This window comes from Malus sylvestris, chromosome 17 (genome assembly GCF_916048215.2).
Source record: "Malus sylvestris chromosome 17, drMalSylv7.2, whole genome shotgun sequence".
NCBI lineage: Eukaryota > Viridiplantae > Streptophyta > Magnoliopsida > Rosales > Rosaceae > Malus > Malus sylvestris.
Window position 1 is genome coordinate 21,997,370 of NC_062276.1, and position 26,299 is coordinate 22,023,668.

Below are 26,299 nucleotides of genomic sequence, written 5' to 3' on the forward strand. Positions count from 1 at the left end.
ACTCTCACTTCCCAAATTAACCTTGTAATGACCTATGAATATCCGCTAAAATATGTTGTGCGATCGCATAATTTGGCATGAGTAGTGGGGATACCTTGGTAAAAGAAAAAAGGTGAGGTTGGTAGGTGAGAGTAATGGGGATATCTTATTCAGTACGTACTATTTTGTTGTTTTTTTTATCTATTGCATTATTCACATCAATGCGTTTCGGGTTGGAAAGATAGAGAGGAGAGGGCTCGGCCTTGTTAGTTGTCACCATCCCAGAAACAAGCCCTTCACTTTCTGGGGCACATGAAAGTTGCATAGCATACAAACCCCCAATAGACATGCCCATTCAATTCAACTTTTTGTCCTCTCTCTTCCTCTCTGGTAACCTAGCTACATCCATTGTATTTTTTCAGTTTGCTTGCTCAATTGCTTTCTAGGAAGAAATTAAACATTCGATCAACAAGGAAAGTAATAATAATGATTTGTAGATGAAGGTCATCTCATATCTGTCCATCTTCTTTCTTGTGCCCAGAGCTTGCACCCACCTCAGTATATCAACATATCGAGGACTAGGTAGTAGCGCGTACTGATGACTAATTACATGTTCGATTGAAATTTCTTTTCATTAAGATCAATGAAACAAGATGTATCTCTAGACCATCCATAACTGAAATGCAAAGTAAATCAAAGCTCTTATATCTGGGTTCAATCTTTTTATTGTTGGGAACACAAATCGGTCTTCAAAATATGTTAATTACTTGATCATATTTTCCTTATAATTTTGGGGTATTTTGATATGGGTCCAAAGTAACTAAAAATTGGACCTATTTCAAAAGTCAAAAGTCACTAAAAATTAGACCTATTTCAAAAATATGTTTATAAAATTGGACCTATTTCTAATTTTCCCTATAATTTTTCAGTTTTCAGGCTAATAATATAATAAGCATTCTTCATTACACATTGAAAATGCTAATTTACTTATTGTCTTCCATTCTTTTTAGTGTCAAAGCGTAATTAAAATTGTAAATTTAATTCTCGTTTGTCAACAGCCTAGCCTAGGATTTAGCCAACTGGTTTCACACTAACGATGACACACCCTAACCGAAGACTAGGACGTGCTGGCCGTCACGTGAGCGTGACGTAACCATAAACGCAAGCGGAAACGATTTAATAATAAAATACGAGTCAACAAAAACCACTAATTATACAATTGTTTACAACCTAGCATTCTATGTGCATAAGAGTGTACTAAACACACATAAACAGAGCATAAGCATCTAGGTGCAGTCAAGTAGGAACATAGCTATTTTACCACACCCTCGGGTGAGTCCTACATTATTTATTCTGTCAGAAACACCGAAGTAGTCCTCGCAAGTCACCAACGCCTCAACTATCGACTAGAACCTGGAGGGGCGAAAAACAGAAAACGTGAGTGGGCGAAAATCAAGCTTTTCCAAATCATTTCATAAATCCACATTTATAACCCCTTTTTGGAAAACCTGTATACTTTCCCAGAAAAATAGCATATAGCATATATACATCTCAACATCTCGATCATCAATCTTATAACAGATTCAATAAGAATGTACCATGCCCATTTCAACAGTTTAGTATGAATGCATTGACATAATATAATTCAGGTAAAAGAAATAATCAATCGGAGGCCCTCTAATAGCCCTGAACGATTGAACCAAGAGCTCAGTACATATCACTCTCACTCTGCCGGAGTCACTCCGCGTGACCTGTCCGGCCTTCTGCACATAAGTCGGAACCACCTAATGTAGTCTGAACGACTCATGGTAATATTCGCTCTAGTGCTTCTCTCATCAATCATCTGTATACAATAATCTAAGGTCACCCACCAGTCATAATCTCACTAACACTCTATGACTGGCCCGTCGCACCCACTTCGCGTGGACTGTGCGACCAGCATCTACTTGGATCCAAGGCGAGCGTGCGATGCGGTGAATACTATAAGCACTAAACCATGGTGCAGGATATGAGCTCAATATATCACATCATCATCATAATATTAATTAAATACTTACCTGTGCGTCCACAGCACCATCATACATATATGCATCATACGACAGTTCATAATATCCATAATATTCTATGCATGGCAATCACATCATATTTCATTTCATTTCAATATACTTTTCATTTAAATTTGATTTCTGGGGAAATCGAGTATATAGGTATATATATAAAAACAAATGCCCACTCACTGGTATGTCGCCGGGTCGTAACCCCCTTGACGCCCCTGGTTATGCTCGTCCTCGTTATATGACCCACCTATAAGTGAAATAACTTAAAACAATCATTTAACGCACATTTAACGCACCTAAACCAAACTAGACAATTAATTCTTCATACGATGCCCAAATTGGGTATATGAATATACCACAGTGACCTACACAACCTCAGGATCATCCCCGTATTTTTAAAATAATTTTTGGAGTCCTCACGCGCCCCCACGCGCCAAATAGTGCACTGACCTACGCGCCCCCCACGCGCGGCCCACGTGCTTGGCACACTGACGGCTACAGTTAACGCCGTCAGAATATTCCTGGAATATTCCGTTAACTCCTAACGGTTTCCGTTAACGGCGTCAGTCAACGCCGTCAGCATATTCCGTCAGTTTTGACGGAATATTCCCTGTCTTCTCCGGCGAACCCTCGCCGGACTCCGGTCACCGGAAAACTGGGAAAAACTTCCATTTCACTGTTCTCACTCGTTTTTGGTCCATTTTTCGTGTAATTTGTACCAAAATGAAGCATTTCACATGTACAATCACGTTGGAAGGTTTTTAAACACTAAAAACAACAAGATCAAACCTTTTCAAAATTCCTCAAACTCGGCCAAACTCGAAACCATTGATCCCGACGTCCATTTTGTTCAAACGAGGCACTCCGAGCCTCCTTGGGACTTCCTAAGACTCGTGGTGATCTTTGTTTAACCTAAAACACAACCATATTTAAGTTTGTGAACAGTACAAAATCACGGGGTGTTTTAAAACTAGGGTTTTTGAAATAGAACTTACCTGAAACTTATACCCCCGTGCTTGTGAAGTTCCCAAGATCACGATGGTGATCTTAGATTGGACGTTGGTACTAGTTTGTGATTGTTCTTGGTTCTTGCAGTGTATACGAGGGTAAGAGAGAGAATGAGAGAGAATTACTGAAATGAAGAAAGAGAGAGAGTCTGACTAAGGAGAGCTGAGGAAGAAAGAGACAATAAACGGGAAATGGGGAAGGATTTCAGGAGGTAGGACCCTACCTAAAGTCCAAATACAAAATATTAACACAACAATTATAAATCTAACCCTAGTTTAGGATCTTAAAGTAAAACAAATGTCAAAATTACGCACCTTAATCCCGTTTAAGGGCGTTTCTGTAATTTCACGTCCTCGGAATTAAAATTCCGGGACGGGCTGTGACAAACGACCTCAACAATTTGGAAGATATTTGAGAATATGTATTCTAATTTATTGGAAGGTATCTCTATGGTTTAACACCATCAACTTATTGGAAGATATTTTTATGCTCCCGGTGAATTAGCTCTATTTTCCAAATTTTGCAGCTATGTCAAGAGAAGGAGAAAATGGTATTGATTCCCCTCGATTATAGGAAATTAAACAGAGAGTAAATGGTAAGTTTTTTTTTCTCCAAAATAAATAATTAAATGCATAAACATAACCAAAATTACAGAATCACGTAATTTGAATTGAATAAAAACTGTTATTAGTACTTCAAAAATCTTATTCTACATTCTTCAGAAATATATATATATATATATATATTTTTTTTTTTAATCATAAAAAATTTGGAATGAAAAATATAATTTGTGGAGTGCTAATAACAATTTACATTTTTAATTTATAGCTCTTTCTTACTCGTTCTTTTTATTTCTTTCAAAATCTGTATGCTATTTTTTTATTTATTTCTTTTTCATTATTTTTCCCTCCTCATGTGCCATATTCAGTTTTTCTCTCCCAAATATGAAATCTAGAATGGTTGACTGCTATTATTATTATTTTTTAGCACATCGATTTATTTTTAGAGTGTTGATAGACCAACTTCATTGTCCTATTTTTCCAGCAACATTCTAATTTCACTCACCTTAAAAAATAAAAAAATTGAAATGTTATTTTCTCACCCTTTATTATTTCTAAAGTAACCTTTAATATATATTCAAAAATTTATACATTTTTTTAATCTATCCCATCCTTAATCGTAACACCACATTCACGGTGCAGCCGAAGTCCAAACCCGCCTGCCCACTCATCCCAATCTCGCAACCCATCCACCACCACCTCTCAATAATCAATATCTTTGTCCCCTACCCACCACCACACTCTCTCCTGATACCTACCCCTCTGCCACCGAAACCTGTCCCCCTTTTCACGCCATAACCAAATCCTTCTCCAACTACATGGCCAACCCATAATAATTACTCTAGTTAGCCCCCAACCCCTATCCTCATTTGGGATTTCAATGAATGTCATCCAACCTAAACCCTAGAACCCAACAATTTTTTTTTGGTTCAAATCTGTGGGTGTTCAAAAGTTTCTCCATTGAAGTGGTTATAGTAGTTGATGGTGGCGCAGTATTTACATGTCAGCTGCCCAATTATAAACAAGGGTTTAAAAGTATTTTTCTAAAATGAATATATGTCAATAACATTTTGATTACAAGGTGGGTGAGAAATGGGGTGAGTTTAGTAGCACTCTATTTTTATACTAAATGGAGGGGAGTTTGGCTAAACCACACAATGATCAACCTAATTTGGCATCAAATTCACCATCCACGCAATTCGAACCTAAAACATCTTACTTATGATGAATATCACCAAATCATAATACTGAGTGGCTGATTGACTGTTATTTAAATTAAACAAGTAACCTATACTTCCCATAAATGTAGGAAAATGGTTTTGAAGAATCCAATGCATAGGATAGAAGCATGCTGGGACTTGAACTCACAATTTGTTTATGACACATGACTAGGATTTAATAACCACCTTGCAAGGATTTTTAGGGTTTGGCCTGAGTAGATCAGGGATTTTACTTGATGTAATCAAAATTTGTAACTAAACACCAGTTGAAATCTGTGAGGGTGTTGGCAACCGGCAATATCTTCAATTTCGATAAACAACACTGAAGTCATAGAATTAGCCGACCAATGAGCACTTTCAATTTAGATAAACAACATTGCTTTGAGACAGACTGATTATCTAAGTCTCTGTCAGCAAATAATCTCTAAGTACTTGTTGGAATAGGTCATCTTATTAGTCTAAAATTTCATCAACTAATGATAGCTCGATCAAGAAATGAAAGCAAGCACGCGAAATTATGTACAATCTTTTATTACATTCTTATTTTATTGATTACATTCCTATTTTGTTTGTGCTTACGAAAATGGCATATCCCGTTGACGGTAGAGTCGAAACCGAAACTGCATGGTTAATCGCTGAAAGATGTTTTCTTGTGTGGAAGAAATTTCATGAAAATTATAGCAGTCGGTATGGAAATAGTCGTAGGAAAAGTGCACTTACTAGTTACTAATATGATAAAAATTTTGAGTTTTGCATTAGGCAAATATAGAGATGCTCAAACAAAAGCGGTGAAAATTTATCAAGGTGACACAAATATTGGGGATGAGGTAAAAAATTTTCTAATTTTTTTATTAGCACCTATTTTTATTTTTTTTGAAATAATTAATTTTTTCCCACTTTATTTGTTTTAGTTGATGCAAGCAAACAGTTGGTACCTAATTTTGCCCAAATTCATCACAAGGTTCAACCATCATAAATGTTGGAAAGTTGTGAAAATTTTGCTTAAAATACTGAATTATTAAGCTTGTTTCTAATGTTGTTCCCAAAAGACGACACTAAGAGGTGAGACTGACAGGGAGAGTGGTTCATTTTATAGAAGTCAAGTTGACTATGCAAGGAACTTGAGATTGATAAAAAAGATCGAAAAGCTATGTTCATGAAGGTTGACGACAAAGCATCACCAAACACACAAGCTTTTTGAAGGCACAAATGAAGGAAAGTGACAAGAAGAAGAAATCTTTTCCATGATGACGGACATGGCATCTCGAATCTTAGTGAAGACGAACCTAGCACCACAAATTGGTCTGGGTACATATAATTATCAGGTTATCTTATTAGATTTTTAAGATGTACCCGTTTTTATTTGAGAAATAGAATTTAATTATAATGTTTCATTGATTTATGAAAAAATAAAAATTAACAAAGCACTTTAATTAAATATAATAGAACTATATATTAAACAAATAAATCTCGAATAGTTACAAAAATGTCCTTTAATATTTACTCCTCATTATTTGGGCTTTAATTAATATAATCGCAGATTGCATCCGCTATATTAATTGAACATAGCACCAATTAATTTACTTTTGCTCCTTATATTGTTCTTTTGCACTTTCCGAATTTACAGTTTTGCGAATTAAATCTTTGAAAATCTATATGCGCATGTTTGAATCCCCAAGCATGTCGTAGGTTTGGGATATGTCACTTGCGTTCGAGTTCAAATCTTTTTTCTCATAAGTTAGATGAAAGTGGAGTATTCACCAACTTGCATGGTCGGTCTTAAAATTCTTGTGCGACATAATAAAAAAGTGTACATGTATAATTGTGTATTAAAGTCAATTTTGATTCTCCCAAGCTACATGAATAAAAATGGTTACACCATTCACAGACTGTACATACATCATTGGATTTAGATTCATTGTCTCTGTTAGACTAAAAACTTGAGGGTTTTAGAAAATTGGAGGTCTTGTGCGGTAACACTACATGCACCATCCTACTTAAGTTAGGGAAAATAATACTGTTTTTTTGGATATTCAGGATAGAACTACCTGCAACTTAGCCGGGAGGCAGGAAATGGGTTTTTGGATATTTAGGGTGTGTGAATAGTTGAATAGAGAATACTTTATTGTACCGCAAACATAAATTGATAACCAAGTGTTATTATATAAGTAATTGAGCACTTCAAAATGATTTTTTGTTTGTTTATAATATGATATTTAGTATGCCAGACCGTGTTTTTGATACATTGAAAATTTTATGTGGCATGGTTACGTTTTTGTGACATGGCGGTTCCGTAAATGAATCCAGAGGACATAGAAAAAAAAATGAAACGAAAGAATCCGAAGTCCCACGTCTAAAAGTGGACACATCAGCACTCTCAACTCAGTGGGTAACCAGAGGTTTAGTCAGCTATGACTGCCCACTAGGTCTCTTGACTTGGGCTGGATCTTGTAAAAAGTTGATGGGCCTCAACGTGGGTTGTCTCAAAGCTTTCACACAACGGTACTTGAGAAAATAAAAGGTTAGGATTAGATGCAACATGCATCTTTGTAACTCAAGTGATTGATCTAAGTTCTATGTTATTTTTTTATGAAACATGGTGTGGCTAAGGTAGCTAGAGTAATGTAAGAACATTGTTCTCGTTATATTTTCAATAATATCTCCAAGTTAGCACGTGTGTTATAACGGATAAAATCGTAATAAGAGAACAGTCAAAATCATAATAGGAGATGGAATTTAAGAATGTTTTTAAGGAGACAATAATACCATATCTACTTGAACAAGGTTGAATTGAATTCCAGATTTCCAATTGAGGAGTGAAGAGGAGGTGGTACCTAGTGACCCTGTCAATGGGTGTAAAACTTGGGAAATTGACCATCTCCGGATTTCTTTCACCGACTTCACTAAATCAATAAATTTGGATCCTTGAAATTTGATTTAACGGTTAAAGTTATTATAACTTTTAAAGGAATCTGCAGTTTTTAACCGTTTGATCAAATTTCAAGATCCGAATTTATTGATTGGGTGGAGGGGTAGGTACCCCCTAGCTAAGACTGGACAAGATCAGCTTATCTCCTACGATTTTGGTACGATGTAGGCAGCTTATCTGCTCAGACTATGACCTCAGGTCTGTGGCTGATGGGTGGAGACGTCCAATCGGTACAAATTAATTGATTATGATGGATCAATAGTAGAGCATTACAATAGCTGTGATTTCGTTCACCTAGCAAAGGATTCTGCATTTATGGAGTTGTTTATGATTTTTCATAAGAAAAATTAAAATAAAATTAAAAAAAAATAATAATGAAAAAAAAAAACAAATAAAGCCGTAGTGAAAGATACTACAAAAAGATAAAAAGGTAATTTTAGTCGGACCTGGATTCTCTCCGAGGCAAACCCTCGGGATCTTGCTGAGCGACAAACACTACAAACAGGGAGTTCATTTTAAAGTTATAATAATTGTAACCGTTGAATTGAAATTGAATGACCCATGTTTGTCTCTCAGCATGATCCCTAGGGTTTGCCTCAGAGGATCCTGTTCCATTTTAATCACCATTCCACCGTTATATAGTATCCTATGGCCAGAAGGTTGAGAGAAACAATATTTATTTTACCTTTGATTACCTGATTTATGACTCAACCGGATGTGATTTTGGAGTATTTTCCTTCACAAATAAGAGAATTAGGCATTTTAGTTGCCCCAAGAGTCGTTCTTGATCCCAGTTGCATACTGCACCTGTATGGTTCGTACCTAATCTTTGATAGGTTAGTTTAATTAAATTTTGTTTTGTTTCCCTTTTTTAGTTGGAAAGATTTGCTTTTTTATTTTTTTTTTATAAAAGTTGTTTACTTCTCATACAGTCATACTTATATGCACTTAATACATATATAAATCATGTGAACATGCATATTTAATAAAATTACTACATTTAATCATTCATGAACGGAACATAACTACATTGGGATCAAATTATATAAAATAGATTTAATGTCGTGTGGAGTCTTGATTCAATAACTTTTTATTATTGTAGCAAGACGTCAATATAATGATAATCCCGTTTCATATAGTCCATTTTCCTAACAAAGACATATCAAACACTGCATGAAAAAACGGCTACTGGGATAATGTTTTATGGGAAGCCTAAGAATTGTCACATTAGATCATGAACATCGTTCCACCTTATTGAGCATAACTTCCACTTGGAAATCTCCATGCTAGGCTCAGTAACGCTATGGATTATAAGTCTCCTTGTGTCACAATTTTCGATAAGCCTTAAAAAACGAAAATACAGATAAATAATATTTACCATTATAGTAATAACTAATCTCCGAGCAAAAACCAAGACAACATCAAATTGTTGAGAAATTTTTTAATGTGCCGATAATATGTCAGGTACACCAAGTGTTGAATACTTAAAAAAATATTCAAATATTTGTCTTATAACACTTGGTATACCATGTCATTTTCCTGACACTGAACACTTCCTTTGAAATGGGCACACCGAACACTTCCTCCAAAATGCCAAAATGCCAACCAATGTCTTACCTAGATGTGAGAAGAATTCGTTGAGTTCTCCTAACAAGTCTCCAAGACCAAGCTCTCGGTCACAGACCAAACCTAAAAGGCTAAAACTAGAAGATGGAATTCAGTACTCACGATCTATCTTGTGGAACTGTTAGCTACATTGCAAAAAATGAAAGATTAGTTCAAAAGAAGATGATATAGAGAGAGATTGAAGGCTCTTGAATTGATTGATGTCTCTGATACAATAGGTCTAGCATAATACACAAACACACATTACACCAAATGTTCTAATGCAATTTGTAGATTTTTTTTTTAACTTTTCAACTAATTAAGTTATTACATGGGAACTTTAACGAAAAGCTTACAGTATTGTTCACTTTAACGAAAAATCACATTTTTACACTAAAAAGTCAATCATGTTACTATTCATTGTACCCTTTGTTTTATTTTTATATTAAAACTCAAAATTTTCAAACTTGTTTCATTAGTTTTCTTTTATTACATTTTGTTATACCAAACATTGTTCCTGATAGATTTTCAAAAATCTCTACAAGTTATCATGTGTGTTATGATGGATAAAATTGTAATAGGAGAACAGTCAAAATCGTAATCGGAGATTGAATTTAACAATCTTTTTGACGAGACAATAATACCATATATACTTAAAAAAAGTTGAATTGAAATCCCAATTTCCAACTGAGGTGTGAGGAGGAGGTTGGCCACTTGTTTTTTGTTTTTCTATTTTCATTTTCTGTTTGTCCAAAGGGGTAAAAACAGGTTGTAGGAACAACATACTAGGGTAAACACACAAATTATGCATTCGGGATCTATAATATTTTGTAAATAAAGACCCAGAGCCTATAAAAATATCTCTATTGCTTCCCTGATGCATCTTATTCCTAAGAACTTGACAATCTTTGGGGTGATTTTTTACTTAAATCGACAAATGATCTCCACCATAATTATATCACAAATCACATATTGAACTGTGGTACAAAGGTAATCTATAGGGGACGTGATGGCCGCGAAAGCTAGAATTAATAAAATAGATGGTGCTATAAAGAAGCATTGAAAGACATGGAAGCATACTGTTGCGGTGGTGAATTTGATTTCCGGTTCAGCAACAGCTCCCACTTCTTGACCACTGCCGCCAATATCTTGTTCAGCAATTGGTCCCCTTCTTGACCACTGTTGTCGACATATCATAAAGGATCCTGAAAGAGTCCGCATACCATTAATCCTGTTATTTTTGTGCTCTGCATTTTTTTTTTCACCGACTTTAAATTTTTTATCACACTAGCAAATCTTATACATAAATCTTAAAATAAATTATAAATTATTGAGTCTAGGATCAACAGAAGCAATTACGACATTTCAGATATGGGATAAAATACATTTTCATAGTTGGAAAATGATGCTAAAGCCTCTTGTGTTTCAGAAGGAAGTATATCCTTGCAGTGATGAGAGTTAGGAGGAATTGAGAAGGGAGAGAGAGTGAGGCGTGAAGATTGCAGAATGAATTGGGAAAAGATGAGGGTCTCAAGGAAGTATGAAATGATTTGGAATTGGGAAGGTGGTAGTGTTATTATATAGTGTTAGAGAAGCGAAAGGTTTTAGGGTTTTCATGTCTCAAATTACCTGACTCTCACTTCCCAAATTAACCTTGTAATGACCTATGAATATCCGCTAAAATATGTTGTGCGATCGCATAATTTTGCATGAGTAGTGGGGATACCTTGGTAAAAGAAAAGAGGTAAGGTTGGTAGGTGAGAGTAATGGGGATATCTTATTCAGTACATACTATTTTGTTGTTTTTTTTATCTACTGCATTATTCACATCAATGCGTTTCGGGTTGGAAAGATAGAGAGGAGAGGGCTCAGCCTTGTTAGTTGTCACCATCCCAGAAACAAGCCCTTCACTTTCTGGGGCACATGAAAGTTGCATAGCATACAAACCCCCAATAGACATGCCCATTCAATTCAACTTTTTGTCCTCTCTCTTCCTCTCTGGTAACCTAGCTACATCCATTGTATTTTTTCAGTTTGCTTGCTCAATTGCTTTCTAGGAAGAAATTAAACATTCGATCAACAAGGAAAGTAATAATAATGATTTGTAGATGAAGGTCATCTCATATCTGTCCATCTTCTTTCTTGTGCCCAGAGCTTGCACCCACCTCGGTATATCAACATATCGAGGACTAGCGAGTAGCGCGTACTGATGACTAATTACATGTTCGATTGAAATTTCTTTTCATTAAGATCAATGAAACAAGATGTATCTCTAGACCATCCATAACTGAAATGCAAAGTAAATCAAAGCTCTTATATCTGGGTTCAATCTTTTTATTGTTGGGAACACAAATCGGTCTTCAAAATATGTTAATTACTTGATCATATTTTCCTTATAATTTTGGGGTATTTTGATATGGGTCCAAAGTAACTAAAAATTGGACCTATTTCAAAAGTCAAAAGTCACTAAAAATTAGACCTATTTCAAAAATATGTTTATAAAATTGGACCTATTTCTAATTTTCCCTCTAATTTTTCAGGCTAATAATATAATAAGCATTCTTCATTACACATTGAAAATGCTAATTTACTTATTGTCTTCCATTTTTTTTAGTGTCAAAGCGTAATTAAAATTGTAAATTTAATTCTCGTTTGTCAACAGCCTAGCCTAGGATTTAGCCAACTGGTTTCACACTAACGACCTCAACAATTTGGAAGATATTTGAGAATATGTATTCTAATTTATTGGAAGGTATCTCTATGGTTTAACACCGTCAACTTATTGGAAGATATTTTTATGCTCCCGGTGAATTAGCTCTATTTTCCAAATTTTGCAACTATGTCAAGAGAAGGAGAAAATGGTATTGATTCCCCTCGATTATAGGAAATTAAACAGAGAGTAAATGGTAAGTTTTGTTTTCTCCAAAATAAATAATTAAATGCATAAACATAACCAAAATTACAGAATCACGTAATTTGAATTGAATAAAAACTGTTATTAGTACTTCAAAAATCTTATTCTACAGTCTACCCTCATGAGCCTCCGAAGGTCAAGTGCAAAACCAAGGTAACGAAACCTTAGTTATATCAGAACTTAACTTTCGTGTATATTGGTTACGATCCAAACCATAATATATATCTGGTGTTGTATAATGCATACCATATGTGCAGATCTACCATCCGAACATCGACTTAGAAGGAAACACTTGCCTTAACATTCTTCGGGAAGACTGGAAACCTGTCTTAAATATAAACACTGTTATTTACGGATTGTATCACCTATTCACGGTATCTCTGATCGCAACACAAAATATTTCGTGACCTCAAACAAACTATCCGTTTTGTTTTTTCTAGGTTTTATTTGGATGTGTACCTGTTGTGAACTCAAATCCTGCATTTCTTCATGCAGGAACCTAACCATGAGGACCCCTTGAATCAAGAAGCAGCTGATCTTTTGAGGGACAATCCAAAATTGTTTGGTTTGAACGTGAGAAAATCGATCGAGGGAAACATATGGGTGGGAGGGGCCCATTTTCCTGGGTGCAAAACGGGTGACTTCTACTGATTTGGTTTATCTAGGGTTTTGCTTCTTCGTGGTCCAACCATGGTTGTATGAGGTTGAAGGTTTGTATGTTTTTTGGGTGTTTTCTGCATTTCAGGTGAGTACTTGGTGGGGGATTGTCTGTTGGCACATTTTCAGCCCATACTTGTAGCAGGAGAGTGTGTATTAGTGTAATTTTGATCTTCCTTCCATTAATAAGATGGCATCATGTTAAGGCTTGGTTTTGACTTGCTATTTCAATTTAACTGTCGTGGCCTTTTTTTGTTGATGGTTCGATAATTTGGGGATGCAGTTATTAATAAAACAACAATTCAACATATCGTGTCTCCCAGTTCAACCTCAATCATTTACGGTCTTGTCTTGTGGCAAATTTTCAGCCCATAATTTGCGGGTGCATGTATAAAATCATAACTATTATACGTATGATTTAGCATTTTGCTCATTCGGAGTATTAGATTAAACTCATGAAAACATAAAACTTCAGAGAAATGGGACTACATAGTGGCGGTGTCCCAATCCCTTATGCATCGTCATGTGCTTTAATTTATTGACATAACATTTCATGATTAGTTTAAAACATCATCACTTTAGCATGTTAGTTGTATGCGAGTTCTTCTCCCAAAGATGCATGAATGCAAATTGCAATCAGTTTTTCAGCATGTTTGATCCATATCCTGTAATTTTGGGTTGGGCCTGGTGAAATAGGCATTAAATGTTGGAATTCAAAGCCCATTATCTTACCCAAAAGCCGTTTTCCTTCATCCTCTTGTGCAACTCAAATCCCCATGAACACTGTTATTTACGGATTGTATCACCTGTTCACGGTATCTCTGATCGTAACACAAAATATTTCGTGACCTCAAACAAATTATCCGTTTTGTTGTTGCTAGGTTTTATTTGGATGTGTACCTGTTGTGAACTCAAATCCTGCATTTCTTCATGCAGGAACCTAACATCGACTTAGAAGCGGGAGCTGTTGCTGAACCGAAATCAAATTCATCACAGTATGCTTCCATGTCTTTCAATGCATCTTTATAGCACCGTTTATTTTTCTAATTCCATTTGTGAGATGATATGGTGGCGATCAATTGTCAATTTAGGACAAAAATCACCCTAAAGATAGTCAGGTTCTTAGGAATATGATGCATCAGGGAAAACAATAGAGATATTTTTATGTCCTCTAGGTTTATGTAACGAAGACTATAGATCCCGAATGCATAATTTGCATTTTTACATAGTATGCTGTTCCTACCACCTGATTTCCTTTGTCTTATTTATTAGACATAGCCCTAAGTTTTCTGGATTTTGCCCTAGGAATAAATGCTGTATTTCTAGTGCATTTTATGAAATTGATAGGCAGTGGAAAAAATCTTAAAGGTTATGAATATGCATTATTTGGTCTTTCAATTACAACTTGTATCTTGTACTTTTATTTTAAAGTCATCAAGAGACTGTAATTGAAGGGATTGAGAATCCACGGACTTTTTTTTCTTCATTTTTCGGGTATCATACATAACATGAAAAAGGTATGATACCCCAAAAATGAAAAAAAAAAGTTCGTGGATTCTCAATCCCTTCAATTACAGTCTCTTGATGACTTTAAAATAAAAGTACAGGATGCAAGTTGTAATTGAAAGACCAAATAATTTGGAATTGGGAAGGTGGTAGTGTTATTATATAGTGTTAGAGAAGCGAAAGGTTTTAGGGTTTTCATGTCTCAAATTACCTGACTCTCACTTCCCATATTAACCTTGTAATGACCTATGAATATTCGCTAAAATATGTTGTGTGATCGCATAATTTGGCATGAGTAGTGGGGATACCTTGGTAAAAGAAAAGAGGTGAGGTTGGTAGGTGAGAGTAATGGGGATATCTTATTCAGTACGTACTATTTTGTTGTTTTTTTTATCTACTGCATTATTCACATCAATGCGTTTCGGGTTGGAAAGATAGAGAGGAGAGGGCTCGGCCTTGTTAGTTGTCACCATCCCAGAAACAAGCCCTTCACTTTCTGGGGCACATGAAAGTTGCATAGCATACAAACCCCCAATAGACATGCCCATTCAATTCAACTTTTTGTCCTCTCTCTTCCTCTCTGGTAACCTAGCTACATCCATTGTATTTTTTCAGTTTGCTTGCTCAATTGCTTTCTAGGAAGAAATTAAACATTCGATCAACAAGGAAAGTAATAATAATGATTTGTAGATGAAGGTCATCTCATATCTGTCCATCTTCTTTCTTGTGCCCAGAGCTTGCACCCACCTCAGTATATCAACATATCGAGGACTAGGGAGTAGCGCGTACTGATGACTAATTACATGTTCGATTGAAATTTCTTTTCATTAAGATCAATGAAACAAGATGTATCTCTAGACCATCCATAACCGAAATGCAAAGTAAATCAAAGCTCTTATATCTGGGTTCAATCTTTTTATTGTTGGGAACACAAATCGGTCTTCAAAATATGTTAATTACTTGATCATATTTTCCTTATAATTTTGGGGTATTTTGATATGGGTCCAAAGTAACTAAAAATTGGACCTATTTCAAAAGTCAAAAGTCACTAAAAATTAGACCTATTTCAAAAATATGTTTATAAAATTGGACCTATTTCTAATTTTCCCTATAATTTTTCAGTTTTCAGGCTAATAATATAATAAGCATTCTTCATTACACATTGAAAATGCTAATTTACTTATTGTCTTCCATTTTTTTTTGTGTCAAAGCGTAATTAAAATTGTAAAATTTAATTCTCGTTTGTCAACAGCCTAGCCTAGGATTTAGCCAACTGGTTTCACACTAACGACCTCAACAATTTGGAAGATATTTGAGAATATGTATTCGAATTTATTGGAAGGTATCTCTATGGTTTAACACCGTCAACTTATTGGAAGATATTTTTATGCTCCCGGTGAATTAGCTCTATTTTCCAAATTTTGCAGCTATGTCAAGAGAAGGAGAAAATGGTATTGATTCCCCTCGATTATAGGAAATTAAACAGAGAGTAAATGGTAAGTTTTTTTTTCTCCAAAATAAATAATTAAATGCATAAACATAACCAAAATTACAGAATCATGAAATTTGAATTGAATAAAAACTGTTATTAGTACTTCAAAAATCTTATTCTACATTCTTCACAAATATATATATATATATATATATTTAATCATAAAAAATTTGGAATGAAAAATATAATTTGTGGAGTGCTAATAACAATTTACATTTTTAATTTATAGCTCTTTCTTACTCGTTCTTTTTATTTCTTTCAAAATATGTATGCTATTTTTTTATTTATTTCTTTTTCATTATTTTTCCCTCCTCATGTGCCATATTCAGTTTTTCTCTCCCAAATATGAAATCGAGAATGGTTGACTGCTATTATTATTAATTTTTAGCACATCGATTTATTTTTAGAGTGTTGATAGACCAACTTCATTGTCCTATTTTTCCAGCAACATTCTAATTTCACTCACCTTAAAAAATTAAAAAATTGAAATGTTATTTTCTCACCCTTTATTATTTCTAAAGTAACCTTTAATATATATTAAAAATTTTAAACATTTTTTTTAATCTATCCCATCCTTAATCGCAGCACCACATTCACGGTGCAGCCGAAGCCCCAACCCGCCTGCCCACTCATCCCCATCTCGCAACCCATCCACCACCATGTCTCAATAATCAATATCTTTGTCCCCTACCGACCACCACACTCTCTCCTGATACCTACCCCTCTGCCACCGAAACCTGTCCCCCTTTTCACGCCATAACCAAATCCTTCTCCAACTACATGGCCAACCCATAATAATTACTCTAGATAGCCCCCAACCCCTATCCTCATTTGGGATTTCAATGAATGTCATCCAACCTAAACCCTAGAACCCAACAATTTTGTTTTGGCTCAAATCTGTGGGTGTTCAAAAGTTTCTCCATTGAAGTGGTTATAGTAGTTGATGGTGGCGCAGTATTTACATGTCAGCTGCCCAATTATAAACAAGGGTTTAAAAGTATTTTTCTAAAATGAATATATGTCAATAACATTTTGATTACAAGGTGGGTGAGAAATGGGGTGAGTTTAGTAGCACTCTATTTTTATACTAAATGGAGGGGAGTTTGGCTAAACCACACAATGATCAACCTAATTTGGAATCAAATTCACCATCCACGCAATTCGAACCTAAAACATCTTACTTATGATGAATATCACCAAATCATAATACTGAGTGGCTGATTGACTGTTATTTAAATTAAACAAGTAACCTATACTTCCCATAAAGGTAGGAAAATGGTTTTGAAGAATCCGATGCATAGGATAGAAGCATGATGGGACTTGAACTCACAAGTTCTTTATGACGCATGACTAGGATTTAATAACCACCTTGCAAGGATTTTTAGGGTTTGGCCTGAGTAGATCAGGGATTTTACTTGATGTAATCAAAATTTGTAACTAAACATCAGTTGAAATCTGTGAGGGTGTTGGCAACCGGCAATATCTTCAATTTCGATAAACAACACTGAAGTCATAGAATTAGCCGACCAATGAGCACTTTCAATTTAGATAAACAGCATTGCTTTGAGACGGACTGATTATCTAAGTCTCTGTCAGCAAATAATCTCTAAGTACTTGTTGGAATAGGTCATCTTATTAGTCTAAAATTTCATCAACTAATGATGGCTCGATCAAGAAATGAAAGCAAGCACGCGAAATTATGTACAATCTTTTATTACATTCTTATTTTATTGATTACATTCCTATTTTGTTTGTGCTTACGAAAATGGCATATCCCGTTGACGGTAGAGTCGAAACCGAAACTGCATGGTTAATCGCTGAAAGATGTTTTCTTGTGTGGAAGAAATTTCATGAAAATTATAGCAGTCGGTATGGAACTAGTCGTAGGAAAAGTGCACTTACTAGTTACTAATATGATAAAAATTTTGAGTTTTGCATTAGGCAAATATAGAGATGCTCAGACAAAAGCGGTGAAAATTTATCAAGGTGACACAAATATTGGGGATGAGGTAAAAAATTTTCTAATTTTTTTATTAGCACCTACTTTTATTTTTTTTGAAATAATTAATTTTTTCCCACTTTATTTGTTTTAGTTGATGCAAGCAAACAGTTGGTACCTAATTTTGCCCAAATTCATCACAAGGTTCAACCATCACAAATGTTGGAAAGTTGTGAAAATTTTGCCTAAAATACTGAATTATTAAGCTTGTTTCTAATGTTGTTCCCAAAAGACGACGCTAAGAGGTGAGACTGATAGGGAGAGTGGTTCATTTTATAGAAGTCAAGTTGAGTATGCAAGGAACTTGAGATTGATAAAAAAGATCGAAAAGCTATGTTCATGAAGGTTGACGACAAAGCATCACCAAACACACAGGCTTTTAGAAGGCACAAATGAAGGAAAGTGACAAGAAGAAGAAAACTTTTCCATGATGACGGACATGGCATCTCGAAACCTAGCATCACAAATTGGTCTGGGTACATATAATTATCAGGTTATCTTATTAGATTTTTAAGATGTACCCGTTTTTATTTGAGAAATAGAATTTAATTATAATGTTTCATTGATTTATGAAAAAATAAAAATTAACAAAGCACTTTAATTAAATATAATAGAACTATATATTAAACAAATAAATCTCGAATAGTTACAAAAATGTCCTTTAATATTTACTCCTCATTATTTGGGCTTTAATTAATATAATCGCAGATTGCATCCGCTATATTAATTGAACATAGCACCAATTAATTTACTTTTGCTCCTTATATTGTTCTTTTGCACTTTCCGAATTTACAGTTTTGCGAATTAAATCTTTGAAAATCTATATGCGCAGGTTTGAATCCCCAAGCATGTCGTAGGTTTGGGATATGTCACTTGCGTTCGAGTTCAAATCTTTTTTCTCATAAGTGAGATGAAAGTGGAGTATTCACCAACTTGCATGGTCGGTCTTATAATTCTTGTGCGACATAAATAAAAAAGTGTACATGTATAATTGTGTATTAAAGTCAATTTTGATGCTCCCAAGCTACATGAATAAAAATGGTTACACCATTCACAGACTGTACATACATCATTGGATTTAGATTCATTGTCTCTGTTAGACTAAAAACTTGAGGGTTTTAGAAAATTGGAGGTCTTGTGCGGTAACACTACATGCACCATCCTACTTAAGTTAGGGAAAATAATACTGGTTTTTTGGATATTCAGGATAGAACTACCTGCAACTTAGCCGGGAGGCAGGAAATGGGTTTTTGGATATTTAGGGTGTGTGAATAGTTGAATAGAGAATACTTTATTGTACCGCAAACATAAATTGATAACCAAGTGTTATTATATAAGTAATTGAGCACTTCAAAATGATTTTTTGTTTGTTTATAATATGATATTTAGTATGCCAGACCGTGTTTTTGATCCAATGAAAATTTTATGTGGCATGGTTACGTTTTTGTGACATGGAAGTTCCGTAAATGAATCCAGAGGACATAGAAAAAAAAAATGAAACGAAAGAATCCGAAGTCCCACGTCTAAAAGTGGACACATCAGCACTCTCAACTCAGTGGGTAACCAGAGGTTTAGTCAGCTATGACTGCCCACTAGGTCTCTTGACTTGGGCTGGATCTTGTAAAAAGTTGATGGGCCTCAACGTGGGTTGTCTCAAAGCTTTCACACAACGATACTTGAGAAAATAAAAGGTTAGGATTAGATGCAACATGCATGTTTGTAACTCAAGTGATTGATCTAAGTTCTATGTTATTTTTTTATGAAACATGGTGTGGCTAAGGTAGCTAGAGTAATGTACGAACATTGTTCTCGTTATATTTTCAATAATATCTCCAAGTTAGCACGTGTGTTATAACGGATAAAATCGTAATAAGATAACAGTCAAAATCATAATAGGAGATGGAATTTAAGAATGTTTTTAAGGAGACAATAATACCATATCTACTTGAACAAGGTTGAATTGAATTCCAGATTTCCAATTGAAGAGTGAAGAGGAGGTGGTACCTAGTGACCCTGTCAATGGGTGTAAAACTTGGGAAATTGACCATCTCCGGATTTCTTTCACCGACTTCACTAAATCAATAAATTTGGATCCTTGAAATTTGATTTAACGGTTAAAGTTATTATAACTTTTAAAGGAATCTGCAGTTTTTAACCGTTTGATCAAATTTCAAGATCCGAATTTATTGATTGGGTGGAGGGGTAGGTACCCCCTAGCTAAGACTGGACAAGATCAGCTTATCTCCTACCATTTTGGTACGATGTAGGCAGCTTATCTCCTCAGACTATGACCTCAGGTCTGTGGCTGATGGGTGGAGACGTCCAATCGGTACAAATTAATTACTTATGATGGATCAATAGTAGAGCATTACAATAGCTGTGATTTCGTTCACCTAGCAAAGGATTATGCATTTATGGAGTTGTTTATGATTTTTCATAAGAAAAATTAAAATAAAATTCAAAAAAAAAATAATAATGAAAAAAAACAAATAAAGCCGTAGTGAAAGATACTACAAAAAGATAAAAAGGTAATTTTAGTCGGACCTGGATTCTCTCCGAGGCAAACCCTCGGGATCTTGCTGAGCGACAAACACTACAAACAGGGAGTTCCTTTTAAAGTTATAATAATTGTAACCGTTGAATTGAAATTGAATGACCCATGTTTGTCTCTCAGCATGATCCCTAGGGTTTGCCTCAGAGGATCCAGTTCCATTTTAATCACCATTCCGCCGTTATATAGTATCCTATGGCCAGAAGGTTGAGAGAAACAATATTTATTTTACCTTTGATTACCTGATTTATGACTCAACCGGATGTGATTTTGGAGTATTTTCCTTCACAAATAAGAGAATTAGGCATTTTAGTTGCCCCAAGAGTCGTTCTTGATCCCAGTTGCATACTGCACCTGTATGGTTCTTAGGAATATGATGCATCAGGGAAAGCAATAGAGATATTTTCATGTCCTCTAGGTTTATGTAACGAAGATTATAGATCCCGAATGCATAATTTGCATTTTTACATAGTATGCTGTTCCTACCACCTGATTTCCTTTGTCTTATTTATTAGACATAGCCCTAAGTTTTCTGGATTTTGCCCTAGGAATAAATGTTGTATTTCTAGTGCATTTTATGAAATTGATAGGCAGTGGAAAAAATCTTAAAGGTTATGAATATGCATTATTTGGTCTTTCAATTACAACTTGCATCTTGTACTTTTATTTTAAAGTCATCAAGAGACTGTAATTGAAGGGATTGAGAATCCACGGACTTTTTTTTCAAATCTTTTTTCTCATAAGTTATATGAATTTGGAGTATTCATCAACTTACATGGTCGGTCTTATAATCCTTGTGCGACATAAATAAAAAGTGTACATGTACAGTTGTGTATTAAAGTCGAGATCTTGATGCTCCCAAGATACATGAACAAAAATAGTTACACTATTCATAGATTGTACATAAGTGATCGGATTTAGATTCATAGATTGTCTCTGTTAGACTAAAAACTTGAGGGTTTTAGAAAATTGGAGGTCTTGTGCGGTAACACTACGTGCACCATTCTACTTAAGTTAGGGAAAATAATACTAATACCTTTGGATTAAGCCTAATGAAGTAGGTTCGAGGTTCATGGGTGGTCTTGCTTTAAGTTGATTATAGAAGGAGTGCAAAGGTATTACTAGTTTTTTGGATATTCAGGATAGAACCACCCGTAACTCAGCCGGGGGGCGGGAAATGGTTTTTGGATATTTAGGGTGTGTGAATAGTTGACAGAGAATACTTTAGGGGTGTGATATTCACACACCCCATTTTACTTCTCACACATACCTTTTTAATTTTCAACCGTAAGATTGGATGAATTGAAGAATATCAACTGACATAATTTATCATTGGGTGTGTGAGAAGTAAAATGAGATGTGTGGATAGCACATCCCATACTTTCTTGTACCGCACACATAAATTGATAACCAAGTGTTATTATATAAGTAAATGAACACTTCAAGGCACTTGCCATTTGGTATGGTTGTGAGTTTGCTAAGTAAGTCTATGGGCTTGCATAGAATTATTGTTGAATCAGATTCTAAAGAGAACATTTCTGCTTTGGCTCATGATATGTCCTCTGGCCGTTAGGAGGCTTATCCTACGTTGACGAAAATCTTGAGGCTTAAGGATATCTTCCAATCATGCCGCTGGTCTTGGGTTCCGAGATCGGTCAATCTGGCGGCGAACCGCTTGGCGTCGAGAAGTAACACGGAGATGTGCGGGTCTACTTGGATTAGTCGTCCCCCATCGTCGTTGGTTCATATTTTGAACAAGGATGGTCTCCCTTGTCCCCCATAATTGTATTTTGGTAGTGAAAGGGGTAACGTTTGGCACTTGGTGTTGTGTCTTTAGTCTGTACTCCCATCTTCACTGCTTTCTATTTTTCTCCTCTGGTTGTTGCCTCCTGGTAGGCTTCCTTGTGTTTTAGCTCCGGCCCTGGTTATGAATTTATCCAGTTTCTCAAAAAAAAAAATTGGACACATCAGCACTTTAACTCAGTGGGTAACCAGAGGTTTAGTCAGCTATATGACTCGGTCCACCAGGCCTCTTGACTTAGGCTGGATCTTGTAAAAGTTGATGGGGCCTCAACGTGGGTTGTGTCAAAGCTTTTACACACTACAGTACTTGAGAAAATAAAATGTTAGGATTAGATGCAACATGCGGGTTTGGAACCCAAGTGATTGATTTAGGTTGTATGTTATTTTTTTTATGAACTATGGTGTGGCTTAAGGTAGCTAGAGTAATGTACAAACATTGTTCTCGTTATATTTTAAAAAATCTCTCCATGTTAGCACGTGTGTTGTGATGGATAAAATCGTAATAGCAGATGGAATTTAACAATGTTTTCAAGGAGACAATAATACGATATCTACTTGAATAGGGTTAATTGAATTCCAGATTTCCAATTGAGGAGTAAGGAGGAGGTGGGTCCCAGTGACCCTGCCAATGGGTGTAGGATTTTCTCCCTTCCTATTACCATCCCATTACATCCCCTCCTCTCACTCTTCCTTTTGCCTTATTTTCTATATAAAATTTTCAAAACAAGATATAAACATGGCGTAATTGCAACCGTTTAAATAAGAGGTGATGGAAGGGGGGAGAGATTAGAAGGGGAGTTCCTACTCCATAAAACTTAGACTCAGCAAATGTCACGCCTGTACAACAATTGTTGATGGCAGATCACCGACTGCTTAGAAGCCGGACTTGTCTTTGTTTTATAGGCTCAGGCGCAGACTGCGTGTCTGGCTCTGATATGGACAAGGATTGTCTGCCCTCCATTTCCAGTGCCCTCCCCGTGCCCTCCTGTTTGTGTAATCACGGTTAAGCCACGTCAACATTTTATATTACTATTCATTTTTGTCTTATTATATATATAAAAAAACAATATAAAATGTTGACGTGGCTTAACCATGACCACACAAAACAGAAGAGCACGGGGAGGGCATCAGAAGTGGAGGGCAGACAATCCTTATCCCTCTGATATGCCATGCTGCAGGCTATAGATGTCCTAAACCCTTTTTTTGGAGCTTTGTTTTTTAAGAAAACTAATGAAATGTTTGAAAACTTTGAGTTTTAATCATAAAGACAAAATAAAAGGTAAAATAAATAATATCATAATTGATATTTTAGTGTAAAAATGTAATTTTTCGTTAAAATACACAGTACCGAGAGGTTTTCTCTAAAATTTGTTTGTTTTTGTTGTTTGGGGGTAGGGGTAGACACCCCCTAGCTAAGACTAAGACTGGACAATATCAGCTTTTGTCCTACGATTTTGGTACGATGTAGGCAGCTTATCTCCTCAGACTATGACCTCGTTGCTTTGGTATGTGGCTGATGGGTGGACACGTCCAATTGATACAAATTCGTTGACTATGATGGATCAAGAGTGGAGCATTACAATGGCCGTGATTTCGTTCACCTGCCAAAAGATTTTGCATCTATGGAGTTGCTTTTTTATTTTTTGGAAGGAAAAGTCGACATCATTAACTTGAAAAATTATAAAGAGTTATAACGAAAAGATCATAGTACTGTTTATTTTAACGAGAATTCACATTTTTATACTAAAAAGTCAAACTTGATACTATTTATTTACCCTTTATTTTGTCCTTATCGTTAAAACTCAAAGTTTTCAAGTCATTTTCATTAGTTTTTCCTAAAAATTATATTGTTTGTTGAATGAGAAGGTCCAGAATAACATTTGGAGGCTCCTCAATCCAAACTACAAGCCTAAACAAGAAACATGTTTAATAGCCGATCCTTGGCATAAGGTCATGCTTGGAAAGACCTTTAGGAGTGGTTTGGGAGTGAGGTGCTTAAAAAAAAAACACTCATGAAAAAAAGCTGTAAGGGTTTTAGGTGTTTGGTAAACTAAAAAAAAAGGCTTATTTTGGAAGCTGCTGTGAGAATAAGCTGAAATCAAAGAAAAAAGCTAAAGCAGCTATTTACAGCTTTGGAAAACTAGTTTTTTTTCAAAGCACACAGAGTTACAGTGCTCCTTTAATGAAAATACCCACTATCAGACTGCTTTTTTTTCCAAAAGCACTTTTACAAAAAAATTTACCAAACTCTCGGCTGATTTATTTCACAGCCGCTTATTCTCACAGCAGCTTTTTGTCAAAGCACAACAATACCAAATCAGCCCTTAGTTACACTGAGCCACCTAAGACTAAAGGATTTCGAGTGTTCAAACTGGAGTGTGATATTGATGCTGGTCCACAATGGATGGAGGTTGTTGAACTTGGTGGTCGGGTATTATTTGTGAGCAACCACCATTCCGCCGTATATTGTACTCTATGGTCAAAAGGTAGAAAATAAACAATATTTATTTTGACTTTGATTACTCGTGTTATGACTCAACCGGATGTAACTATGGAATATTTTCCTTCACAAATAAGAGTATTAGGCATTTTAGTTGCCCCAAAAGTCGTTCTTGGTCGCAGTTGTATACCACATCTTTATGGTTCGTACCCAATCTTTGATAGGCTAGTTTAATTAAATTTTGTTTTGTTTCCTTTTTTAGTTGGAAATATTTGCTTTTTTATTCTTATTCTTATGAAAATCGTTTACTTCTCATACTTATATGCACTTAATACATATATAACTAATGTGAATATATGTATTTAATACAATCTCTTTTATAAGCTAGATAAATTTAGAGCATCTAGATATTATATTAATTTGCATGGTTGATCTTATAATCCTTGTGCGGTATAAATAAAAAGTGTATATGTACAATCGTGAAAGTCGAATTGTGATGGTCCCGAGCTACATGAAACAAAATAATAAAATTCTAGACAAACTGTATATATGTGACCGGATTAAAATATAGAATACAGTAGCGTTTAGTACAATGCAAAAACGTCAAAGAGCCTTGCACTCTGTTCTAGCAAAACCATTCCTGATTTCATATATAAAATGAGGTACATGAGAGATGTAGTCTTTGTACTCTTTTCTAGCAGCCAAACATACAAAAATGGACTTAAATTAATGAGATCCCAACAAAAGTAGGCTTTTTAGCTAAAATGATCACTGAGATTTGCATAACTCATCACTTTGATACCTAAGATTTGAAATCAATAGAAGTGGTCTTTGAGTTTGTCCACAAGCAATCATTTTGGCCATTCCATGAAAAATTGTGTTAAATAAGGAGCAAAATGACAAAAATACCCTCAATTTAATGAACAATGACCAAATGATTTGACAAAAAGTAAGGGTATTTTTGTCATTTTAACATTATTTAATGAAATTTTTTCATGAAATGACCAAAATGATTGATGGTAGACAAACTCATGGACCACTTTTATTGATTTCAAATTTCAAGGACCAAAGTGAGAAGTTATACAAATTTCATAGACCATTTTGGCTAAAAAGCCACGAAAGTATTAGGCAGGATAGAGATCGCATTTACATAATTATATGTGTGATTTAGTACCGAGTAGGCATGCATCCCATTGTCCAATTAAAGCACAGCTTAAATTTTGAAAGAGAAATGATAAAGCAATAGAAATTCCAATTCACACCTAAATAAGGAGATCATCATTCGCCATTATTTATACCGAGCGAAGAGAGACTTACTTGCATATTAAACGTTAAGATGTCATTAGTTATAATAGTATTTTGAATTAATTACATATTATTTTGTTGTTTAATTTTTCTTCACGATAATAAATAATTGGTTTGAGATCTCACAACAGCGACATCGATCATGGCAATTTAAATTTGCGTACCTGTAGTAATGTTATGTATTATGCATTGATATATATATACACACAAACACACACGCACACATATATATGTGCATATATATATATATATATATATATATATATATATATAT

The 26,299-nt window shown here is 35.0% G+C and overlaps 2 protein-coding genes, 3 long non-coding RNA genes and 1 pseudogene across 7 annotated transcripts in view; 3 read left to right on the forward strand and 3 right to left on the reverse strand.

Annotated features, from left to right (window-relative positions):
- The window catches only part of LOC126612383 (NEDD8-conjugating enzyme Ubc12-like), a 68,834-nt gene extending 54,909 nt beyond the window's left edge, over positions 1–13,925 (forward strand). Inside the window, exon 7 of one of the 2 annotated variants that reach the window (XR_007619029.1) lies at positions 13,866–13,925. Coding sequence is in view for 1 of the 2 variants with exons in the window: in XM_050280789.1 (XP_050136746.1) it covers positions 12,768–12,923 (156 nt within the window). In the remaining variant the exon portion in view is untranslated. Of the gene's footprint in view, positions 1–12,767; positions 13,062–13,865 lie in introns of those variants that run through there. The other variant, XM_050280789.1, reaches the window with a different exon arrangement.
- The window catches only part of LOC126612399 (uncharacterized), a 172,387-nt gene that overhangs the window by 33,660 nt on the left and 112,428 nt on the right, over positions 1–26,299 (reverse strand). The window lies entirely within an intron of this gene.
- LOC126612385 (NEDD8-conjugating enzyme Ubc12-like) overlaps positions 1–26,299 on the forward strand; it is a 79,263-nt gene that overhangs the window by 28,342 nt on the left and 24,622 nt on the right. The window contains exon 7 of one of the 2 annotated variants that reach the window (XR_007619031.1): positions 13,866–13,925. The exons of the other annotated variant lie outside the window; for it this stretch is intronic. The gene's annotated coding sequence lies outside the window, so the exon portion shown is untranslated. Of the gene's footprint in view, positions 1–13,865; positions 13,926–26,299 lie in introns of those variants that run through there. 2 annotated transcript variants of the gene reach the window in all.
- Positions 1–26,299, forward strand: part of LOC126612378 (NEDD8-conjugating enzyme Ubc12-like) — a 78,427-nt pseudogene that overhangs the window by 28,293 nt on the left and 23,835 nt on the right.
- LOC126612398 (uncharacterized) lies at positions 1,163–3,195 on the reverse strand. Its single transcript, XR_007619042.1, has 4 exons — positions 3,032–3,195; positions 2,826–2,948; positions 2,217–2,283; positions 1,163–1,392 (listed from the first exon to the last, which is right to left on the reverse strand). It is a non-coding gene; the product is annotated as an uncharacterized LOC126612398 (long non-coding RNA).
- On the reverse strand, positions 10,371–10,916 carry LOC126612397 (uncharacterized). Its single transcript, XR_007619041.1, has 2 exons — positions 10,744–10,916; positions 10,371–10,563 (listed from the first exon to the last, which is right to left on the reverse strand). It is a non-coding gene; the product is annotated as an uncharacterized LOC126612397 (long non-coding RNA).